The 23,941-nt window shown below is 39.3% G+C and overlaps 1 protein-coding gene across 1 annotated transcript in view; it reads left to right on the forward strand.

The window, feature by feature from the left end:
- Positions 1-23,941, forward strand: part of UGGT2 (UDP-glucose glycoprotein glucosyltransferase 2) — a 129,634-nt gene that overhangs the window by 11,268 nt on the left and 94,425 nt on the right. Inside the window, exons 5-10 of the mRNA XM_084767599.1 lie at positions 494-668; positions 4,202-4,298; positions 5,916-5,988; positions 9,899-9,999; positions 13,802-13,901; positions 16,084-16,144. Of these exons, the coding sequence (XP_084623725.1) occupies positions 494-668; positions 4,202-4,298; positions 5,916-5,988; positions 9,899-9,999; positions 13,802-13,901; positions 16,084-16,144 (607 nt within the window). The remainder of the gene's footprint in view (positions 1-493; positions 669-4,201; positions 4,299-5,915; positions 5,989-9,898; positions 10,000-13,801; positions 13,902-16,083; positions 16,145-23,941) is intronic.

The raw sequence follows: 23,941 nt of genomic DNA on the forward strand, positions 1-23,941 counted from the left end.
TAGCTTTACACGAAAAGGTAGTTTACTAGGAGGTGTAGATAACGCAGCATGTGCCTGTGAGGTGAGTTGTCACAACTGACTGGAATGGTTGTGCTGATCTGCAGGAACTGCCCTGGTCCTCGCCTGCCCACCTGCCTTAGCAGCTCCCTCACAGCTCTTGTTATTAAACAGTAATTTTGGATAATGGCATGCCTTTGCATGGTCTCTTACATATTCGGAAACTAATCTCAGAGAATATTAAGTATAATGAAAATTATTCTAATTAAATATACGTTTTAATTAATTAAAATTATATTAGTAAAGTGTTATTATTTGATTTACAATACACCTAACTAGAAATTAAAGCATTTCTAATAGTCAATTTTAGATAAACCAGATTTCTTCTTTTTCTCTTTCTATTTTCCTACTTCTGTAGTTACTAATCCTTTGCTAGCAGGAAGTGTGAAGGAACACAGTATGTATCGTCAAGGTTTGTGTTTTGTTTTCATCTTAGGCCCAGGCCATATCTATTTGAAAGAGACCACAAGTTTCCCACAGGCGGTGAGAACTCCCTGGTGGTTATCCTCTATGCAGAAATCGGCACGCGAGCATTTGCTGAGTTTCACAGAGTATTGGCTAAGAAGGCAAACAATGGCAAAATTCTGTATGTTCTCCGCCACTATATTAAGGTACATGTTTCTGTTGTTTCTTGTTTGTTTCGCAGTGTTAGTCATCTGTGGCTTTGGTTTCTTTTCTGACGCAGACTAAAGGTTTATCAGTTCTGTTTGTCTTGTGTGTGGAAGCCAGTCTGCATCTCGGTGGTTTTGGGTCTGCAATCTTTCTGTTTCCGCAGTCTGCACTCTGCTCCGGCTTCCGGCATGTCTTTCCTTCGTCGTCCTTGGGGTTTAGTTTCCTTGGGCGCATCTAGTTTCTTTAAGTGACCCTCAGCTTGCTGTGATTACACCTTTTCCTTCATCACTGCTGTAAACATTTACAGATGTCTGTTTTAGTTGAACTAAAGCTTTGTAGAGCATCCTCTTGAAGGAGAGATGTGAACAGGCCTGGGCCATCTCCTCCATGTCCCAGCGTGCTAAATGCTGAATGCGTGCCACGGCTACTCTAACTGTGTGGTGGAACAGAGGCCGTCTGGGTGCCGCCTGCTCCGTTATGCACATGTTACTGAAGTGTGTCCAGTCTCCTCAGTACTCTCAATCGTTAATTTTCATTGTAGACTTTAGTTAAAGTCACTACTATTTACTAGAAATGAGAACATTTTGTTAAATAATCTTAAAATTTTTGGTATATTGGAATATAGTATTGTAATAGTCTATCTAAAGATTAAAATATACAATAAAAGCATAAGTCCATTAATATATGTATGTTTTGTAAATCTTAACATACCGAAGTCATTAATTCATGTGCCTCTATCACAAATATTATTTTTTAAACTAGCAATTCTCAATCATTTTCCTTTCTTTTCCAGAAAAATAGATGTGTATTTATCAATAGCAGAGGCACATGATGGTGTAATTCCCTACTGGGTGGAGCAGATCAGAGATAAGAGACACATTAAAAGAAAATGGATTTAGGAGTTAAAGGAATGTGTTTGTCTTACTTGTGCCCACCGAGTGCTACTAATATGGCCCCTACAGGATATGCCCATCTGCTGAGGCTCTGTCTTAAGTATTCTTTGGAGAATATAGCAAACAAAATACCTCTACAGAATCATATTGACCATGACGATGCTGTGTATCATTAGATAACAACCCCCTTAATGAATAGCATCTTGTACACATAGAGTAGCCATGATATAAATCGATCAACATGTGACTTTAATGAAAATAGATGTTTTGTTTTGTTTTTGTTTTTCAAGACAGGGTTTCTCTGTGTAGCTCCTGGACTTGCTTTGTAGACCAGGCTGGCCTCAAACTCACACCAATCTGCCTGCCTCTGCCTCCCCAAGTGCTGGGATTACAGGCGTGCACCACCACGCCTGGCAAAAATGGACTTCTTTATGCTTTCTTTTGAGAAGACACCTTTTTTGAGGGAGAAGAGGAGATAGAAATAGGAAGATTTGTCTTAGCCATTTTGGCCTACGAGCACTTCAGTCTACAAATCCAAGCTTATTAAACTACAATTCAGTTCTTATTTTAATACAGATTGAAAGGAGAAAGTACATACAAACTTAATAAGCATTTTTCTTTTATTATCCAGGAGCCAACAACTTTTAGCACTGATAATATAAATTGGCTATGTGGAGTTGCATTTCCTTTATGAACAAGATATGTGGCCATATGACTTCAAATTTTCCAGGCCACCAGTTATAACTTTGTTTTGGTAGCTATGTGAGACTGAGTGCTTTTTCTTGTTAGTGTAGTTATATTAGTAACTCAGTTGTTCATGCTTTCAGCACATGTGAGCAGCACTTTTAAGTTCTGTGTATCCAACACACATGTTTTGATTTGGAAGTAAATAGACCAAGAGAGAGAAATTCTGCTGATATACTTAATTTTAAGGCCAAAGAAAGTGCTAGGGAAGAGAGGGGGGCAGAGGTAATGCACCACTGCGGCGTTCCGAACCTCCACTCTGTAGCTTCACACATTCCTCTGTCACATGCAGAATTATGGGACTGTCCCTGTGCAAACTCGTGATGAGTGAAGACACATAGCTGCTTCTAAGAAATTGGTGCGTTCAGGTTAATTAAAACTAGTTCCCCGACTCTTGGAATAGAAAACAAATGATGGTGGCTGCAGCACAGCACATAGGACAGAAAGGGAACTTAGACGTCTTTCTAAAATCACGTGTATTCATCCATGTTACCTCCTAAAAAATAAAACATGATTTGCCTTGCTTACTGGAAGGTTGTCTAGAGATACATTTTATATTTGTCCTTTCCTAGAAGGAGGAAAATTAGCTCCCCAAATTCTGATAATATAAGTATTTTAGATCGCTAGGTAGCCACTCACTAACTTGTGGCATTGGAATATTATAGTCATTGCGATACCTGAAGAAAGTTGAGGCACCAAGCACTGGGTGTTTTACTGTCTCTATGTCTCTAGTCTCTACTTTCTCACTTTTCCATTGTCCTGGCGCTAGTTACCTGCTGGATGAGAAACAAGGCGTGTGAGGTAAAGGAAAGACGTGCAGTTTTCTTGCAGCTTTACTGTGTTGGGCCCTCTGTTAACTCCGTGTAGATTTTTTTTTCTCCTTTATTAATTTATTCTTGTTACATCTCAATGGTTATCCCATCCCTTGTATCCTCCCATTCTTCCCTCCCTCCCATTTTCCCCTTATTCCCCTCCCCTATGACTGTTCCTGAGGGGGATTACCTCCCCCTGTATATGCTCATAGGGTATCAAGTCTCTTCTTGGTAACCTGCTGTCCTTCCTCTGAGTGCCACCAGGTCTCCCCGTCCAGGGGACATGGTCAAAGGTGAGGCACCAGAGTATGTGAGAAAGTCATATCCCACTCTCCACTCTACTGTGGAGAATGTTCTGACCATTGGCTAGATCTGGGTAGGGGTTTAAGGTTTACCACCTGTATTGTCCTTGGCTGGTGCCGAAATTTGTGGATAAATGGATTGAGCTAGAAATGATCATAATGAGTGAGTTAACCCAGAAGCAGAAAGACTCAAATGGTATATACTCACTAATATCTGTATATTAGCCCAACGGGCATGTCCCACGAAAGCCCTCACTTACCAGGAAACTGAGACAGAGGAAAGGACATTCTAGTGGGACTCTAGATGAGAGAATCATGGGAGAAAGGCAAAGTAGAAGGACCCAGAGGGTCCTAGAAGCCTACAAGTAGAACATTATGATAGGCAGATTTGGGCACAGGGGTCCCATCCGTGTAGATTTAAAGAGAGGAATTTCCTTTTCCCAATAAGAAATACTGAAGAGTCATAGCTACGTTTCTAGTGAGAAAAATGTCCTCAACAAAATTTTGGTTCTTTGATAGACTGTATAGAGAGTATGTCTCCCAAATAATAATATTTCATAGTGGTTATAAGCTTCTTGAGTTGGGCAGGGGACTGTAGCCTGGTGCTAGAGTGTGTGCCTAACACACACACACACACACACACACACACACACACACACACACACACACACACCTCCAATATTATTAATTTGTTATAGTATCTTAATATGTCATGGTACTAAGTTTAAAGCAAGATGCTTAACTAAATATTTCTGTTTTTAAAATAAATGTATTTGAACAGAACCCAAGCTCAAGGAAAATGTACTTGTCGGGTTATGGTGTGGAGCTAGCAATTAAGAATACAGAATACAAAGCATTGGATGATGTCCAAACCAAAAGTAAGTTTTTTTCATGTTTAAATAAGGCTTCTTTCTTTTCAGTTCGTTTACTTTTTATTCGCCTCCAGTTCCCCTCCTGTTCTGCCTACTCCTCTTCTTGTACTTGAGCCCTCGGAGCCCATCCCCTGGCAGTCCACACACACACACACACACACACACACACACACACACACACACACACGCACGCACACGCATGCACACACACACACGGTGTGATGTTATCACCAGGCTGTCATAGGCACCTTACCAGTGGCTATTCCCCTCAAACAAAAGTGACCCTCCCTCAGCAGTAGCTCTCAGCTGGGGTGAGGCTTGCTGGGTAGTTGACTGGCTTCATCTTGGGCGGGTAACAGCTGCAGGGATTCGCGTGACAGCTGTGTGGTGTACAGAGTGCAGGGTTTCGTAGCATACTGTCTCATCCTCAAGCTCTGGCATTTCTTCCTCCTCTCTGCAGTGTTTACTGAGCCTTGAGGTGACAGGACTCTGATACAGACATTTTATCTGTGGCCAAACACCAGAGAGTGCTTTAAAAAAATAAAATAAAATAAAATTGTGTTAGTTTTTGAGACTTCCAGCGTATCTTTTAAATACCTTTATGTCATTCCTCAACTCTTTCCAAACACATCCCCCCATCTGCGCCCTCCCAAATTTGCATCCTCTTAAAAAATTAAGTCAAGTGCAGTTTGTACACCCAAATGTCCTTGGATGTGTTGGCTCCCGCCAGACTGTCATCCACAAACAGTGCCATGCTCTTAAGAAAGTTAACTCCCCCTTCCCAGCAGCCCTCAGGCTCCAGTGTCTCCTCAGCTGGGAGATAAAGAGTCTCTAGTCTCTCACAGCGCTGTTTTCCCCTTTTCTGGCCCATGTGTTTCTGTGCCTTCGCTTAGAAAAGTTTAGCTCGCTTGATTACAGTCTTCCATTTGTCTCTCTCCTTTCCCACCAAGTGTCATATTTGTCATTAGTGTCATTGTCCTGATGTCTGTCCTATTAGGAGTCATAGCAGACAGCAGATTTTATCCAGTGATTGAACTGGGCAGATTTCCAGCTAGCACGTGGCTGCAGCAGAACACCCTGCACACGTGGCTGCAGCAGAGCACCCTGCATTTCTGCTCATAGCCCAGGACCCAGAGCTTCAGCAGAGTGAGAGGAGGGGCAGGCGGGCCACAGCACAGATGAGGAGCAGGCCTCTCACAGGGCCGGATGACTGTTACTTACTATACTGTTATTTTTTTGAGGCCATGAGGTAGTGTCTTCCTAAACATCTTTTGATTATCCTTAAGATTGCTTGAATTGTGCAACAACTCACATTTATTAGGGTTTGGATCCACCACCAGACCTGAAAACATAAACCAGGATTTGCTGTGGGTACTATTTCTTACCATTTTTGTTTATAAAATAGAAAGTTCTTATAAAGTAATTCATATGACCCTCATTGGGGTTATACAATATTTAACTATCTAAGCCCATTTTTAAAATGAGTGCACATTTGTTTAGGATTATAGTGTATACACATGAACATATGTTAACATTGTACATGAAAGAAATGTAAAATTCATTTTATTGAGATTTCCATGTTTTTTTCAAGCCTGTAAATATTTATTTTCTTCTTTAATGTAGCTACTACTGATAATTCGATAGAAAATGAGACTGAAGCAGATGAAGTTGAAGGATTTCTTTTTAGGAAACTGAAGTGAGTATGAATAAAAATGAAGTTGGTTTTATTATGCACTTTTGCTTTAAAAGTAGTTAATTTGATATGCTGTGTTGGCACAGACTCTTTTTATATGCACATGCTGTCTTCATGAGGGTTTGCATCATTGGGATGAAGCACCGTGAGGAAAAGCATCATGGGAGGACAGGGTGTATTCAGCTCATGCTCCACAGCAAAGCATCATGGGAGGACAGGGTGTATTCAGCTCACGCTCCACAGCACTGCTCGTCCCTGGAGGCAGTCAGGGCAGGAGCTCAAACAGGGCAGGAAGCCGGAGGCAGGAGCTGACAGAGGCCACAGAGAGTGCTGCCTCCCGGCTTGTGCAGCCTGCCTTGTTATAGATCCCAGGACCAGCAGCCCTGGGGTGGCGCCACCCACAGTGGGCTGGACCCACTCTCATCAATCGCTGATTAAGAAAATGACTTATGTCTGGATCTCATGGAGACGTTGTCTTAACTAAGGCTCCCTCTCTCAGATGACTCTAGTTTGTGTCAAGTTGACATAAATCTAGCCAGCACACATACAATTTTATATGCACATCAGTGTCTTTATTAAATAAGTTACAGACAGCTAAATGTCAAAGCTAGAGAAAGCAAACTTAAAAATTTTGAAATAATGAAGAATTCCACAACTGGGAGATGACCGTTGGTGCTTTGGCCTGTGTGCTGCCAACCTCGCAGCACATTTCTCAGGATGACGTAACTGCCTACGGAGTTCATTGCTCTGCACAGTGGAACCGTGGTGTGCATCTGTTTCCACAGCAGCTGTGAGAGAGCAGCCACACTCCCCAGGGACGTCACATCCTTCCCTCACGTCTCCGCTGAGTGTCTGCATGCACCATTCATGGACATCTCCACTTTTTCTTGGCACAACCTCAGGCAAAAATTGTCAAGTCAAGATATTTGTACTTCTTGAATTTTGATATGTATTTGTAAATTTTCCTCCTAAAATTAACTAACATATCCACACTAGCATGTGAATGTATCTGTTTCCTAGAACTATTTTTTAATTTTTTTATTATTTTATTTGTTTGTTTTGGTTTTTGAGACAGGGTTTCTCTGTGCAGCCTTGGCTGTCTTGGACTTGATTTGTAGACCAGGCTGGCCTCAAAGGCTCAGAGATCTACCTGCCTCTGTCTCCCAAGTGCTGGGATTACAAACATGTGCCACCATGCCCAGCTGTGTTTTTAATGTTTTTAATGGGTGAAATGATGCTTCTATTTACAATTACCTCACTGGAGTGGAGCATTCTGTAGTCTGACTTGAGGAGCAGTCGGCTTTGGGACGTTTGTTGTAAGCTTTAGCTCCCTTTCCTATGCTTACTGGACTTTGGGTTTCTTCTCCAGCTAACTGTGTATTCCTGACCTTTACCTTCTTCTTATTAATCTTTAAAACTGAAATGTATTCAACTTACTGTTGTGTCTAAATTGACAGTTTGAATTCCTATTTTCTATGAACCAAATATTCTTTTTTTTTTCCTTTATTAATTTATTCTTGTTACATCTCAATGGTTATCCCATCCCTTGTATCCTCCCATTCTTTCCTCCCTCCCATTTTCCCCTTATTCCCCTCCCCTATGACTGTTCCTGAGGGGGATTACCTCCCCCTGTATATGCTCATAGGGTTACACTCTCCACAGTAGAGTGGAGAGTGGGATATTACTTTCTCACATACTCTGGTGCCTCAACTTTGACCATGTCCCCTGGAGGGGGAGACCTGGTGGCACTCAGAGGAAGGACAGCAGGTTACCAAGAAGAGACTTGAGAACCAAATATTCTTTCCCTTGACTGGTGGCCCACATAAACTTTTGCTTGCTTGGGCAGGGGTGAGAGAGGAGGAGATAAGCAGAAGGAAAAACACTTCATGCTTCCTTACGTAGGAGCATGTTGGGCAGTCCTCCTCACCTACCCTAGTGTGTGTGCCATGCAGTCACAGAGCATCCTGGGCACTAACGTGGCAGCCAGCCTACTTGGTGAGACCCAAGGTTTGGAAGGAAGCTGCTTTGGGGTCTCATTGCCAATGAATTGGTTTGACATCACACTGGGTTGTTTTTTTTTTTTTTTTAATATTATCACGAATATGTATTTGATAAAGTACTTCTCACAAAAGAGATGTTATTCAGGTAATATAAAATGACTTTTAAACAAATCTTTTTTCCATTTATTATTGAATATGTTGAGTACATTTTTGTGAAACTTTTTTTCAGACATTAAAGTTTTAATTTTTGGCTGTTTGGTATCTAAACACAATATCAACTAGGGATATAAAACAAACATTTTTTTTAAAGACTCAAAAAATAAAACAATAAAAATGGAGGAAAAGATTCTGCAGAGCTCAGGAGGTGGTGATTCTAACAACAATGTGGATTTACCAGACGGAGCAGACGCGTCCTTCGGTCAGTTCCATGTGCTTTAAGGATTTCAGTGTGAGCCTTTTACCTTGACTCCCTTCCTCTGCGGCAAACACAGTCAGAGGCCACGGTACTAGTGCACTCTCTGCTGTAAAGAGGCCCCGCCAGCCCCATCTGCTCCATCTTGTGAGAAACAAACTAAGAACATGATGCCACTCTCTACACTGTAGCCTCCTGCTGCGGACAGCGGGGTCAGACACTGAGGCTGGCCGCAACAGCACAGTGGTCTTTAGGGCGAAGTCTAATTCAGAAGGGTCCTTCAAAGCCCCACGTGTCCACTTGTTTCCTGTGTATGTCTCCCAGCAAGCACGCATGCCTGTGACTGGGAACCACACCTGACCAGCGTGCAGGTGCGTCTCCAGCGTCTGCTGCTTCAGCAACAGGCAGGGCCTAGAGCAGTGAGGGAGGACTACGTCTTGTCTTTTCTTTTTTCTTATTTTTTTTTCTTTTTTGACACTGTAACAGCATCTTTACTATGCTTAGAGAAAGCTGTAACAAAACAGACTCTTCCAGCAGTGAATGTAAGAAATGGCCTGTGGCATACTAATATTAAAGTAGAACTCTAAAAGGATGAATCTTACGCAAGCAACCCGTGTTGTATATTTTGGAAATTCATAATTTTATAATCTGAAACAGAATAGTGGGGTGGTTTTGCCTTTCCTTAAGGTAATTATTTGAAGTAGATTTTTTTTCTATCTACTATCAGATAAAAACTTGCCTTTTTTCTCTGTTTCTATATATTCAGTGATTTTAGGTATTTCACTATTATACACCGGCTTGTATAAATATATAAATGTGAGCCTAAAACAAAAATTTCTGTTTAAACAAGAGAGCCATGGTTTCATGAGCAATGCAGGAAAGATAATGCTTATACAATTTATATAGTAAAATGCCACTTGACTACATTATTGTTTGACCCTCTTAAAGATGCTTTTGTGCGTTTAACATCGGACAAAGTTACCTTGTTTGAGCTTGTTATGTAAGTTGGAGATGAAACTGTAAAGAAATAGAGCCAACTCTAAGGTTGCATAAGAAGAACGTCTTTTGACTTTTGACTAGGACCAACTGGCGGTAGCTATGGAAGCACTGCCTTTAGTTGTAAAGTCGTTTTGTTTTAAAATATAGAAGCAATACTTAAAAATTTTAAGACATTAAAATTTAAGAGTTGGTGATTCTTTCTTCCTCCGTGCATCTTATACAGGTTGTGTTCTAATCAAGGATCCATCCCTCCAGATTTTTTGGGTGTTTCTGTTTTTAAAGGAGACACACACACACACACACACACACACACACACACACACACACACACGTGTATGTGTATTCCATATTAAGTGATACGAATATAGCTGGATGATAATTAATCGCCTTATTTCTGAATGATTAGCCTCTGTCTAATTAAGGAAAGATTTCAGAAGTATATTGCTTATATCATAATGTGTAGCAAATGGTGACAAATAACATTATTAATATTCTGATGCAGAGAAACATATTCAGATCTGAAAGATAATCTGACACTATTCCAAAAGTACCTGATTGAGAGAAGCAAGGAAGTGAGCCCCCTGAAAGTCTGGGAGTTACAAGGTACAGTACTTCAAATGCTTTCAACACTGCACTCTGGTGATAAGCCTGTCATAACATTTAATAAAAAGCAATTTGTTACTTTATAAACAACCATAGTTAATTATGAGAAGATTATAAATTCTATTACTTTATGGATATACATTTTAATCAAAATATCAAGTCCCACTTTAAAAATTATATGAAGCATGGATATTTGATAGTGTCATTCTAAAAGTATGAACAGATTTACTTTACCAAAACTAGACCCCACCTCAGAGTTTGTTACATTGACTTCAAAGGCTGGTGTAATGGTTCAAGCCCATAATGTTGGCAATTGAGAGGCTAAGGCAAGAGGATTGATTTTGAGGTTAAGGCCAGAGGGGTTACACTCAGAGTTCTGGACCACCCTGATGTGCAACACACAGGTGTTGCGGAGCGTCCACTTCATCCAGTGGACAGTCTCTATGAGTCACTACCTATGTTCAGTCAGAGGCACTAACTGAACTCAGGGAGTCACACACCGAAGCGAGAGAGAGACCTGAGAAGAAGCAACCCAGTCAGAAAGGGAGTGCATGAGAGGCAGTGACAGAGTGAACACACTGAGTGAACACATTAAAACTCATTGCTGCGTGATGACACTGTCAAGAATAATACATTTTTAAAAGTTAAAAATTCACAATCCTCAAGACCAAAACAAAACAAACCTTGTTCAGTTGGGAGAATTCAGAACCAAAATTTAATTTCCTTTTAAACAAAAAGTGTGTATTTTGTGTGGGGGTGTGCTGGAGTGTTGCACTCAGGGACTCAGGGTCAGGCAACAGTGGTTTTCCCCACTGAGTTATCTCATTGGCTTTTTGGGGGGTGGGTGGTGTCAATACAGGTTTTCTCTGTGTAGCTTTGGCTGTCCTGGACTTCCTTTGTGGACCAGGTTGGCCTCAAACTCACAGAGCCCTGCCTGCCTCTGTCTCCCTGAGTGCTGGGATTAAAGGTGTGCACTACTGTGCCTGACTCCTTTTGTTTAAATTGGCCTCATAAAATTTGTGTTTCTCTGACATTTAAAATTTTTTTAATTAAAATTTTTACATATACATTTATATTATTGCACATATATACAATTAACTACCTACAGCCAGAAGAGCCACAAAACAATCAAGAATTATATAAATGTTATATTTGTAGTGTTTTTGCTATTTATATTTGGCAACCTTGAAGAAAACATCTTTTCTATCTTGGTGCATCTAAAATTCCAAATATAAATCAATATCTATCATATTTCATCATTATCAACTTAAAACATCTATCTAGACATAAAAACATCTTAACCCTTAAACAACTAAGCTTAATTGTAAAACTGTCTGGTCTTCAACAACAACAGAAACTTGAGAAGGAATAAAACTTAATTACCTGAGTATGCCGGGAGTGCAGGTTAGCTTAGCAGCTTCCCAAATGACAATTTTTAATGAAAAACTTCAGGTGAGAGCGCAAGTAGCTATTAGCCTAGCAATTTCTGTGTAACAGCCAAAAGCCAAGATTCTGTGACCAAGATTTAGTTGGACTGAACTTTTAACTCCTTTTCAGTTCATAATTTTCCTTCATTATTGTTTGAAATGGTTTAGTAGATTGGGCCTGGGCCATTTTTATGCACAACTTCCCTCATGTCTTTCATGCGCCATTTTAAATACAGCAGCTTTACTAAGACATACAACTCACACTTTGAGTTATTTCCCCTCTGTGGTGTGATGGTCAGTACGCCTTAATGCATTTTCAGAGTTCTGCAGCAGTTACCACAGTCAAATTCACGTCAGAAACCACCAGTTTTTCCTTATTTTCCCCAATCCCCAGCTATAGGTGAGGAGTTTCTTTTTCAATGGTTGAAAGGCTATTTATCAGAATTTTCTTGACAAAAATAGCATATGTAATGCAAAGCTATTCTATATTTTACCTGAAATTCTTATCAGAACCTTTTCATACAAGCTATCCAATTTTCTTTCATATTAAGCTTCTGAAGATGAGGCCCTGTCCTATTTTATTTTTTAAAAAGAGAGATTTACCAGCTTGATATCCTATTTAATAAGTAAGGATTTTTAATTCACTCTGATTCTTATACTGCATCATATGCAATCAAGTTTAAGTTTATTAATAGACCTTTTAAGATCATCATTTTAAATGATAGTAGATGATCAAGACAATTTAAGGCTCTGTGCCTTCCATGCTTGACTGCCTAAAACCAAATGTGCTCTCAGTTACCCTGATCTTACTGTACAAAGCATCACTCCACAGGGAGTGACAGTGACATTTTAAACATATGTACATGACACACACCAAAGAGTTGCCTTTGAGCATAAGATCTTCTTTCTCAACTGTGTTTGTTTGTTTGTTTGTTAGCTCTCAAAAGAGAGCTTCCTCAAAGAGAGGCCTGTAAAACTGCCATTGTGTTTCAGCATTAGGACAGAGACATTAGTGAGCACTGAAGTTTCACCCCCATATGGGACTAGTTATAGTTGAGTGGGGTAAGGAAGTGCAGTGACGGTTGACTCAGCTAGTCCATGGTATAGCTGGAATGTGACCTCTGCTTACTTACTAGGTGTCCTCCCTGGGAGACGAGCGTCATTGCATGTTTGCCTAGGCTTTGCCTCCAGCTGATGCAAATTTGCACAGAGATGACGTGGAAACAGAAACAGCCATGTTATTTCAGAGTGGCTTCCATAACCGCTATTTGAGAAATCAAGACTCTGTTTCTAGTGAGATAGTGCATGCAGCGTGATTAAGTAGTGAAAGAATTTGACTTTAAAATTTTCTTTGATTCTTGAACAATGACACTAATATTACTGCTTCTAACATGTTTGAGAACAACTATGGCTAACCATGGAGATTTATTTTCAATAGAACTATCATTTCAAGGAAAATGATGCAACCTATAAATTTTAGTTTTATTTCAGCATGAATATAAACAATATCTAAAGAGAAAATTAATGTATTGAATTAAGTTCTCGTTAGTAATTCTCTTCTGAATTGGCCCCTGTGAGCTTCTTTTTCCCCTTGTTTTTGTTCTCTCTTTGCTCCTTTTCTTTTTTTTTTTTTTAAGAGAGTAGGAGCTGGGCATGGATGCAAGGCTTTTATGTAAGAGCCAAGTTCTCTGCTGCTCAACTGTGTCCCTGCTGTTTCTTCTTCAGCCATTTTGTACATGTATGAAAGAAGTTTCAGTAATTTTCCTTCCTCACCTCTTGCACTGAAGCCCTTTCCCCCCACGGTAGTCACCCTCCGTGTATGTGTGTGTGTGTGTGTGTGTGTGTGTGTGTGTGTGTGTGTGTGTGTGTGTGCTGTATATCCCACTAAGTTTAACTAGAGTTGTTTACATGAGCGTGGGTGAGATTATTTTCTGGAGTATTGGCAACTCACCAGTGCCTACACCACTGAAGATTACAGCAGTCCTCTGCAATAATAATAACGTGTCTTGCTACTCTTCATCAAAGCTTTTGTCAAGACATATTTCACTCTACCAGAGTATAGAAAATAGCCTTATGTTTTTATGGAAAAAGCTATAGTACTTGTTTTTCCATGTGTCTTTCTGATATTATTTTTTAATTTGTGGAAAACGGTAATTTTAAATCACACATCCATTCATAAAAGTCTAGGTCATACCCTAATTTAACTTTAGGAGGAAACTTTTGTTGTAAAACTTGTAAAAATTCTAAATACAATACAGTTAACATACACATGTATATGTGTGGGGAGAAACGTTGAGTAAAATAGTTACAGCGAATGAAAGTGTCTAAAGCTCTGTAACATTAGTGCCAATGCCTAGTGATTTTTTTTCTTCCAGATCTTAGTTTTCAAGCAGCTTCTCAAATAGTGTCTACTCCTGTCTATGATGCCATAAAGTTAATGAAAGATATTTCACAGAACTTCCCCATAAAAGCCAGGTATGTTAAAGTGAGTTGGTGTGATCATGGGCAGATCTCTTCCCATTAAGTGAACTTCATGAGAATAACTGATTTTATAAAATGATATGTCAATTGCAGTTTGTGTAGCTTTTCGAAGTGTAGAATTCTTCACTGTTTGTGTTTAGTTCTTATTAGACTAATATATGCATTCATATTACACTACAGAGAGACCTATTAAATTAGAGGCTAAAGGAAAAGAAAATATATATATTTTAAATTCTTTTAATAAGAATCAAGACTAAGAAAATATTTTTGGTCAACAAATAGTAAGAAAATGTTTTTCATTCTTTCATGGATGACACTAAAAGTATTGTTCTAAATAAGTGATCTCTATGTACCCACAGTACTCCCAAAACATTTTCTTGTGCTTGGGTATCAAAATTGGTATGGTAATCTTTTAACTGCATAGAGTATTTTATGTCATACTTTCTGCTAGTAAGATATGCAATTGAACCATTTCCAGGAAATACTGGCTATTGCATTAAACAAACTTTTCATTTCAATAGATAATGCATTTGTTTATGCAAAGTGACCAGGATACAATTTTAGATTTTATGAGGAATTACAAATTAATACAGCTTTGATACATTTGTATTTTGTTTAGAAATGACCAAGTATAATATTATAAGTAACATAAAATTAAGTAAATATTTGGAAGAAGCCCCGAGCAAGACACAGGTATATATGACATGGTGCTTTCTTGGGTTGGGGGGGCAGCCTGTGTGTTTGGCTTATCTTTTTAAGGACTGAATGCTAAATCTGTTTTCCTCAATACTATTTTGTCCATGTATTTATAATTCAAGTTAAAGATTCTTAAATGACGGTAGCTTTATATTTGAAAGGTAGATGAGTAGTATCTGCTCCACACAAGAGATCCCAAGTACATTTTATGGTCCCCTGAAAATAGAAAAGTTTGTAATTTTATTTTTTTAGTTGTTTGAGGTAGGTTCCTGTTGTATGGCCCAAGCTGATCTCATCAGATCCTCTATCTTACTGCCTCATCATCTTAAATAGGTATGATTATAGGACTTCACCACTATTCCTGCTTACCTAAAGTTAGATACTAGTTGTAGAAAACAAGGAGTTTCATTGTGACATACATATTTATATAATGTGCTTTTATGATATTCATACCTCTGACTCAGCCAGTTTTCAATGGTGAGGAATTTGAGAAGTTATCACTATTCATATCTAAAAAATGAAATATGAATATACAAAAATATAGATATAGTTATATGACTTAATTAACAGTATCTTTTAAAATTAGCTCAAATATAAAGTAAAATAATTCAATTTTAGTAAGACTGCTTATTAACTATTGCATGCTGGATTATAGGTCTGATCTACCGTACCCCTCTAACAATCTTCATTTTTAGATAATTTCTTTGATGCATACATTGACAGTTATAAATAATATTTTTAAGGATTTTACAGGTTTGAATAAATATAACTACAGAAAATATATTTTTTAAATTCTATCTTTAAGTTCTGAGAGAATGATAGAGTCTTCTAGAGTAGCTAATATAAAGTGAATATAACCATGCGTCCTTATCTCTGAGTATACTAAATCTGAAAATTTAATGAACTACATTTGGAAAATACTCAAAGAATAATAATCTCTTCATTTTACTTGAACAGATAACATCCTTGTAATTATTCTAAATAATATAGTGTACCAACCATTTACATAAGAAATAGTAAGTATTCTAAATAGTCTATATAAGTTATTTAATGCAGTAACATATGTATTGGTTATACGATTACAAACCATTTTTAATAAGGGCCGTGACTACCCAGGCATGGATTTTTGTTTGTATGTGTGATCCAGAAGTCAATTCTCCATTTACACCAAGGATAATCTTAGATAGTCAAAATTCCTATAAAATTGAGCGGTTTGGAAACAAAAGTGGTTGTGCATAAGCTACGATAATACTTGATGCGTATGGTGGGACTGTATGGGGTTCTCGGTGGTTATTTCATGTGGAGGGAACACAATGACAAATAAAATACAGAGCCATTGTCACGTTTAGCTATAGAAATACCCTCCTGGAGCATTGGAAAATAAGTACTTTCTAAAATATTATGTTACTTGAATTACTGAATATGTCAACACTTGAGGAGGAGTGAAAGCTATTTATAAGTAGCATATTTATTTTTGCAGATCTCTCACCAAGATTGCTGTAAATGAACAAATGAGAAAAGAAATACAGGAAAATCAAAAGGTTTGCTTGAATTTCTTTAAAAAAATTATTTTCCATATTACTTCACTTTTTCATAAATTAGATCTTTTATTTTAATAAAAAGCAAGTTTTAGTGCTTTTTTGATTGGTAAGATAGTTCAAAGAGACAAGATCAGATATCTTCAGTGGAATGACACTGGGTGTATCAGCCACGTCAGAGCTCAGGACACACTGGGTGTATCAGCCACATCAGAGCAGGTGCCATGCTCAGGACACACTGGGTGTATCAGCCACGTCAGAGCAGGTGCCATGTCAGGACACACTGAGTGTATCAGCCACGTCAGAGCAGGTGCCATGCTCAGGACACACTGGGTGTATCAGTCACGTCAGAGCAGGTGCCATGCTCAGGACACACTGGGTGTATCAGCCACGTCAGAGCAGGTGCCATGCTCAGGACACACTGGGTTTATCAGCCACGTCAGAGCAGGTGCCATGCTCAGGACACACTGGGTGTATCAGCCACGTCAGAGCAGGTGCCATGTCAGGACACATTGCAAAAAACAGACTGTGTTTTCATTGTTTTGTTTTGACTTTAGTCTTTGGGATTTTGTTGTCATTGTTCACTTGTTTTGATTTGGGGGTTTTGTTTTTGTTTTGTTTCTTGTTGTTTATGAGTTTTGTTTTCTGTTGTTGATTTTTGAGCGAAAGAACATGAAGTTGGGTGGGTGAGAAGTTGAAAAGAACCTAGAAGGAGTTTGGGAAGGGAAGAAAATTATCAAAATATATTATTCAAAAATTTTAAAGCCAATAGTCACAAAAATAGTTTAAATGATAGTGCCATTACTATATGGAACATTTGCCACAATCTAGCTCTGCTTTCATTCTGGCCCAGACTGACTTCCTCTGTAGTACGCTCCCAAGCTACAGCACAATATGGCAAAGCTGACTGTTATTACTAGTTCTGAGGCTTAGAAAGGATAAACTAGTGTTAGAGGACTACAGCATGCCTATATCCCTTCGCAGTCAGCACAGCTGATAATAGTTTGATGAGATTATTCCAAGTGGTCTATGAATCATCTCATTATAATAATTATGTTAGTGCTTATGGCTGTAGTTAATAGTCATGATGCTGGCCATAGTCTAGCTCCCTGCCATATGCTGGTTATCTCTTAAGTTCTATAATACCAGACTCATAGGGCTCTAAGCAGTGTTGATTTATTTCTTAATGTCCTAAAGTGTCTATCACTGATGTTATGGCTCTGGTGCCCCACAGTGTCAGGAAGTGTTTGTATAATATCAGCTGGTTTTCTGGGTGGTGAGGCAGCAGCAGCAGCTCGAGAGTCCTTGTCTGTAGGCAGCAAGGACAGAAGAAGGTTGAGAACCACCTCATCAAAGCTTCCTGGAGTCCCTCAGGAGAGTGTGGCGTGTATCATGGGCCAGGCCCTTGTCATGTGCACAGCGCTAGCTGTTAGGGACGATAGAGGGCACGCACTCATTCCTTTCGTGATGGAGGTCGGATGCTAGGCTAGTCAGCCACTCCAGCAGTCCTGCCAACAGCTTTAATGATGACAACTAGCTAAACTGTGTTATTTCCCCTTTTGTAACTTTATTAATTGCTTCTTTTGAGAGTTACATTTCAGGGAGACAAGCTAGAAAAGGGGAGGAAACAAATGTTGGGTATCAATGGCTTTATATGTTTGAGCTTTCCTTTTTGCTTGCTTTGTTCCTTGTGATCATTTGAGTCAGTGGGCTAGAAGATACAAGATTAAAGAGATGCTGTGGGAAGAACTAAGCATGCAGTGCTCAGAGAGCCATCCGTGGCCATCATCCTTTAAATAGAGTGACTTGTGCTTTTTAACGGTGTAAATAAAAGCAGAGGAAAATAATAGCCAGCACAGGGTCACAGAAATGGACCCGGGGTTACAGAGCATCCTGTCCTTGCAGATGACCTATGTTCTGCTCTCAGCACCATGTCAGACTCCTCACAACCATCTATAACCCAGCTCTAAGGGATCCAACCCCCTTCTACCTTACACAGGCAACCATACACATGTGCACTTACAGTACAGATAAACATATATACACATAATTAATTTAAGAACTACATTCTAAAAACTAAATAGCAAAACATCATCTAATTGGGTGCTTCCAATGCCCAGCAGGTAGATAGCAAATCATTTACAAACCCAGAAGAAATGATTGGCGATTTCCTGCTGAAACAGCCATGCTGGGGTTATGACCAAGTACGGCTAGCAGAACAGATGAGCTTCTGCCTTCTTGTTCCTACCACACACAATTTACCTTCTGGCTGTTCTCCAAGGCATGATGCTGCTACATTCTTAGCTACTGTAAAGGCCAGCATGCCTCTGAACAGAGACATTTGGAGGACTTGAGATAAGCACATGTTAGTGTGAGACAGGGGAGCCCTCCATGTTCCTAAAGTCTGCTTTCAAAAGTGCAAACAACACAATTTTGCCAACTGCAATATTCCAAATCACCAAAGATGATGACTTCAAAGATAGCATTTGAAATAAAGGTGTATCCCTCAGAGAAAATGAAAAGATGACTGGGGGATAAGAGCCTTGGAGCAGACTGCTGTTCAGGAAGAGACTGGCTTGATCTAATTAAGTGACCCAATGTGATTGTGATCTATAAACAACCTTCAATCTAAGAAATATAAAAAGTTCCTTTTATCTGTTGCACTCCAAAAGACCCACACACACACACTAATATCTGTCCATAGTAAATCAAGCTCATTCATATTTATAAATATAGATGGTAAAACTAAGCCTATGTAGAGACTGAGACAGAATGGCAACAGGGTTATTTTGTAGTTAAGAAACCCTAATCTGCATAGGTGAACTGACAAACAGGATTCTTGCATTTAAAGAAAGAAACTTTAAAAACTGTTGAAGCTGAGAAGCAGCAGAGGTTCAGAAATGAATGACTAAGATTAAAGGTAGACTTAAGTTTATATCCATGTCCAAGAGTATGGTGTGAAGTCGCAGCTGGAAGGACACTGGAAAAATGTAAGAATTAAAGAAAAAACATTTTACAAGTAAAAGGTACAATTACAGGTAACACTGGGGAGAATTGACCATATAGAAAATACAATATAGGTTCCAAGATGGTGGCGCCTATCACGCAGTGTATCTGATCTAGTGCACAGAGACCAGGGACCTGACTGGAGCCACAGACTACTAGGACTAGAGAGCACTAGGTGAGTGGGGTCCTGCACAGTGCAGACCACTGGCGGGCCTGGCCCCAGGTCAAGCAACAGCCCACGGAGGTCCTGAACCCACTCTCCAGATGCTGGAACAGAACCCACCTGCAGACTGCAGTCAGCCTATAAAGCCCAAACTCAGTGTGTGGGGCGGTGGTACACTGGAGCTCCTGGCCTGGGGAAGTCTCAGAGAAACGGGTGAATCTGCCCTTGGACACCCCCCACCAGCCCCATGCCAGTTTGTGGAAGGTCTGAGACCACGTGGAAGCCCAGGTGGCTGGGTCCACCTAGCCAAGCTAGAGCACGTGCAGCCTGCAGTCGGAACAGGTCCAAATTGGAGCTGGATGCAGTGGACCGAGCCAGCAGACTTGAACAGATAGAACCCAGCTTGAACAGTTCCAATGGCCTAGCAGGATCTCCCATGCTCTTGGGAGAGGCTGGACTGCCCTGCGGTGTCTATACTCTGGTCTGAAAGGTGGCCACAGCTCAGTGGGTCTGATCTGGGCAGGGATGTGACTTCAAGGCCACAGGAAACTGGGAGCAACTTGACTAGCCAGAGTACTCAGTGCCTGCTGTCTGGGCCCCAATACAGCTGGTCTGAATCACATCAGTAGTGTGAAAGGAACCAGGCAGAAGCCTACCTCTGCTGACCCAGTCTGGAGCCTAAGGTGTAGAGCAAAGTCTCCAGGAGCGGAAACCAGGTCACCTGCCTGTTCCAGGGAAGAACTCCCTGATCCCCACAGGCAAGGGCACACGACCTATAATCACTTGCCAACTATCCATTCTCAATGACCAGTGCAGGACACCAGAAGCTACCTCCCAACATCAGAGACAGCAAAATGACTAAAGGACAGTGTAAGAATGCAAACAACAAAAAACAAAACAATTCAGCATCTCCAGATCCCAACTATCCTAAAGAAAGCAACCCTGAGAACCCAAACACAATCAAAATACAAGAAAATGACCTCCTATTTTTAGTAAGGAATATGAAAATGAAAAAAAACGAATAAAATATGTAAACAAATGCAAGAGGATGCAACCAAACACGTTAAAGAAATAAAAGAGACCTATAGAGAGGCACTGGAAGAATTTCAGGAAAATACAAGCAAACAGATGAAGGAAACAATAAAATAGTTCAAAATCTGAAGAGGAAAATGGAAACTATGATAAAGGAATAAACAGAAGAAAAACGGGATGGAGAGGACTTAGAGAAGAAAGCAAGCAACACAGAGGCGACTTTCTCTAACAGAATCCAAGAAATGGAGGAACGAATCTCAGGACTTGAAGATAGAATCATAGAACTTGAAACAACCATCAAAGAAAATGCTAAATTTGAAAAGTTCCTGGTACAGAACATCCAAGAAATCAAGAACCCCATGAAAAGATGAAACCTGAGGATAATAGGCATTGAGGAAAGAGAAGATGCCCGACTCCACGGCCCAGAAAATATCTTCAACAAAATAATAGAAGAAATTTCCCCAATCTGAAGAAGGAGATGCATATGAACATACAAGAGGCCTACAGAACACCAAATAAAATAGACCAGAAAAGAAAATATTCCCGCCACAGAATAATAAAAACACAAATTATACAGAACAAAGAAAAAAACATTAAAAGCAGCAAGAGAAAAAGGCAGAGTAACATACTATGACAAACCTATCAGAATTACACCCGACTTCTCAGCAGAGACCATAAAAGCCAGAAGGGCCTGGACAGAGGTCCTGCAAACCCTAAGAGACCACAGGTGCCAGGCCAGACTACTATACCCAGTGAAACTATCAATAACCATTGATGGAGGAAACAAAATATTCCATGACAAAAACAAATTCAAATAGTACCTGTCCATAAATCGGGCTTTACAGAAGTTACTAGATGGAAAACTCTACCCCAAAGGGACAAGTTACAACCAAAACTATACAGGAAATAGATAACTACACCTTCACAAAAACACAACCTCACAAACTCTTGACGGTAACAAACAGCAAAAATGAAGGGACTTAACAGTCACTGATCATTAATATATCTCAATATCAGTGGTCCCAATTCTCCAATAAAAAGACACAGACTAACTGAGTGGATGCATAAACATGACCCAACATTCTTCTGCATTCAAGAAACACATCTCACCCACAAGGACGGACATTACCTCAGAGTAAAAGGCTATGGAAAAATATTCCAAGCAAATGGTCAAAAGAAGCAAGTTGGTGTAGCCATTCTAATATCTAATAAAATAGACTTTCAACCAAAATTAATCAAAAGGGACGAGGAAGGATACTACGTACAAATCACAGGTAAAATCAACCAAGATGACATCACAATTCTAAACATCTATGCTCCAAATACAAGGGTAGCCACATTTGTAAAAGATCTATTAACGAAGCTTAAACCCCACATCGATCCCCACACATTAATAGGGGGAGACTTCAACACCCCACTTTCACTGAAGGATAGGTCATTGGAACAGAAACTAAGGCGAGAAATAATATCATTGACCAATGTCATGAATCAAATGTATCTAACATATTTACAGAACCTTTCACCCCAAAACAAAGGATTATACCTTCTTCTTGGTACCCCACAGAACCTGCTCCAAAATTGATCACTTAATAGGTCACTAAGCAAGCTTCAACAGATGCAAGGAGATTGAAATGATACTTTCTACCCTATCAGACCACCATGGTCTAAGGCTGGACTTCAACAACAGAAATAACAAAAAGCCTACACACACACATGAAAACTAAACAACTCTCTACTTAATGACAGCTGGGTCAGGGAAGAAATAAAGAAAGAAATTAAAGACTTCTTGAAATTCAATGAAAATGAAGGAACAACATACCCAAATTTGTAGGACACATTGAAAGCGGTGCTAAGAGGAAAATTCATAGCAGTACTTGCCTTTATAAAGAAATTAGAAACATCCCATATAAGCAACTTAACAACACATCTGGAAGCCCTAGAAAAAAAGAAGCAGAAACTCCTAAGAGGAACAGATGTCTGGAAATAATCAAACTCAGGGCTGAAATCAATAAATTAGAAACATAAAGTGAGCAATTCAAAGAATCAACAAAGCCAGGAGCTGGTTCTTTGAGAAAATCAACAAGATAGATAAACCATTAGCTAAACTAACTAAAAGGCAGAGAGACACTATCCAAATCAACAAAATCAGAAATAAAAAGGGAGACATAAAAGCAGACACTGAAGAAACACAAAAAACATAAGATCCTACTTTAAAGGCATATATGCCACAAAAATTGAAAATCTAAGGGAAATGGGCAATTTTCTTGATCAATTCCATTTGCCAAAATTGAATCAAGATCAGGTAAACAAATTAAATAGTCCTGTATTTCCTATAGTAATAGAAGCAATCATTGATAGTTTCCCAACAACAACAACAAAAAAAGCCCAGGGCCAGATGGTTTCAGCACAGAATTAATACTGATACTCTTCAAGCTACTCCAAAAGATAGAAATGGATGGAACATTAACAAATTCATTCTATGAGGCCACAGTCACGTTGATACCTAAACTCCACAAAGACCCAACAAAAAAAAAAAAAGAATTTCAGACCAATTTCTTTTAGGAACATTAATGCAAAAATACTCAATAAAATACTCACAAAATGAATACAACAGCATATCAAAGACATCATTCACCATGACCAGGTAGGCTTCATTCCAGGCATGCAGGGATAGTTTAATATATGGAAATCCATCAACTTAATACACCATATAAACAAACTGGAAGAGAAAAACCACATGATCATCTCCTTAGATGCAGAAAAATTATTTGACAAAATCCAACACCCATTCATGTTTAAAGTTCTAGAGAGATTGGGGATACAAGGCACATACCTAAACATAATAAAGGCTATATACAGCAAGCCAATAGACAACATCAAATTAAATGGAGAGATATGCAAGGAAATTCCTCTAAAATTGGGGATCAGGCAAGGCTGCCCACTTTCTCCATATCTCTTCAATATAGTTCTTGAAGTTCTAGCCAGAGCAATAAGACAGCAAAAGGAGATCAAGATTGTTCAAATGGGAAAGGAGGAAGTCAGATTATCTCTATTTTGCAGATGATATGATAGTGTATATAAGTGACCCCCAAAGTTCCACCAGAGAACTCCTACAGAGGATAAACACCTTCAGCAAATTGGCTGGATACAAAATTAACTCAAAAACGTCAGTAGCCTTCCTATATACAAATGACAAAAATGCAGAGGAAGAAATTAGGAAAATTATACCCTTCACGAGCCACAAGCAATATAAAATATCTAGGAGTAACTCTAACCAAGCAAGTAAAGGACTTGTTTGAAAAATACTTCAAATCTCTGAAGAAATAGATTGAAAATCACATCAGAAGATGGAAGGATCTCCCTTGTTTGTGGATCGGGAGAATTAACGTAGTAAAAATGGCCATCTTACTAAAAGCAATTTACAGATTCAATGCAGTTCCTATCAAAATACCTAAACAATTTTTAAAGACATCGAAAGATCAATTCTGAACTTCATATGGAAAAACAAAACAAAACAACAACAAAAAAACAAGAATAGCTAAAACAATCCTATGCAATAAAAGATCCTTCAGAGGAATCTCCATACTCTATCTCAAGCT

Source organism: Acomys minous, assembly GCF_964271855.1.
Source record: "Acomys minous genome assembly, chromosome: 18".
NCBI classification, from domain to species: Eukaryota; Metazoa; Chordata; class Mammalia; order Rodentia; family Muridae; genus Acomys; species Acomys minous.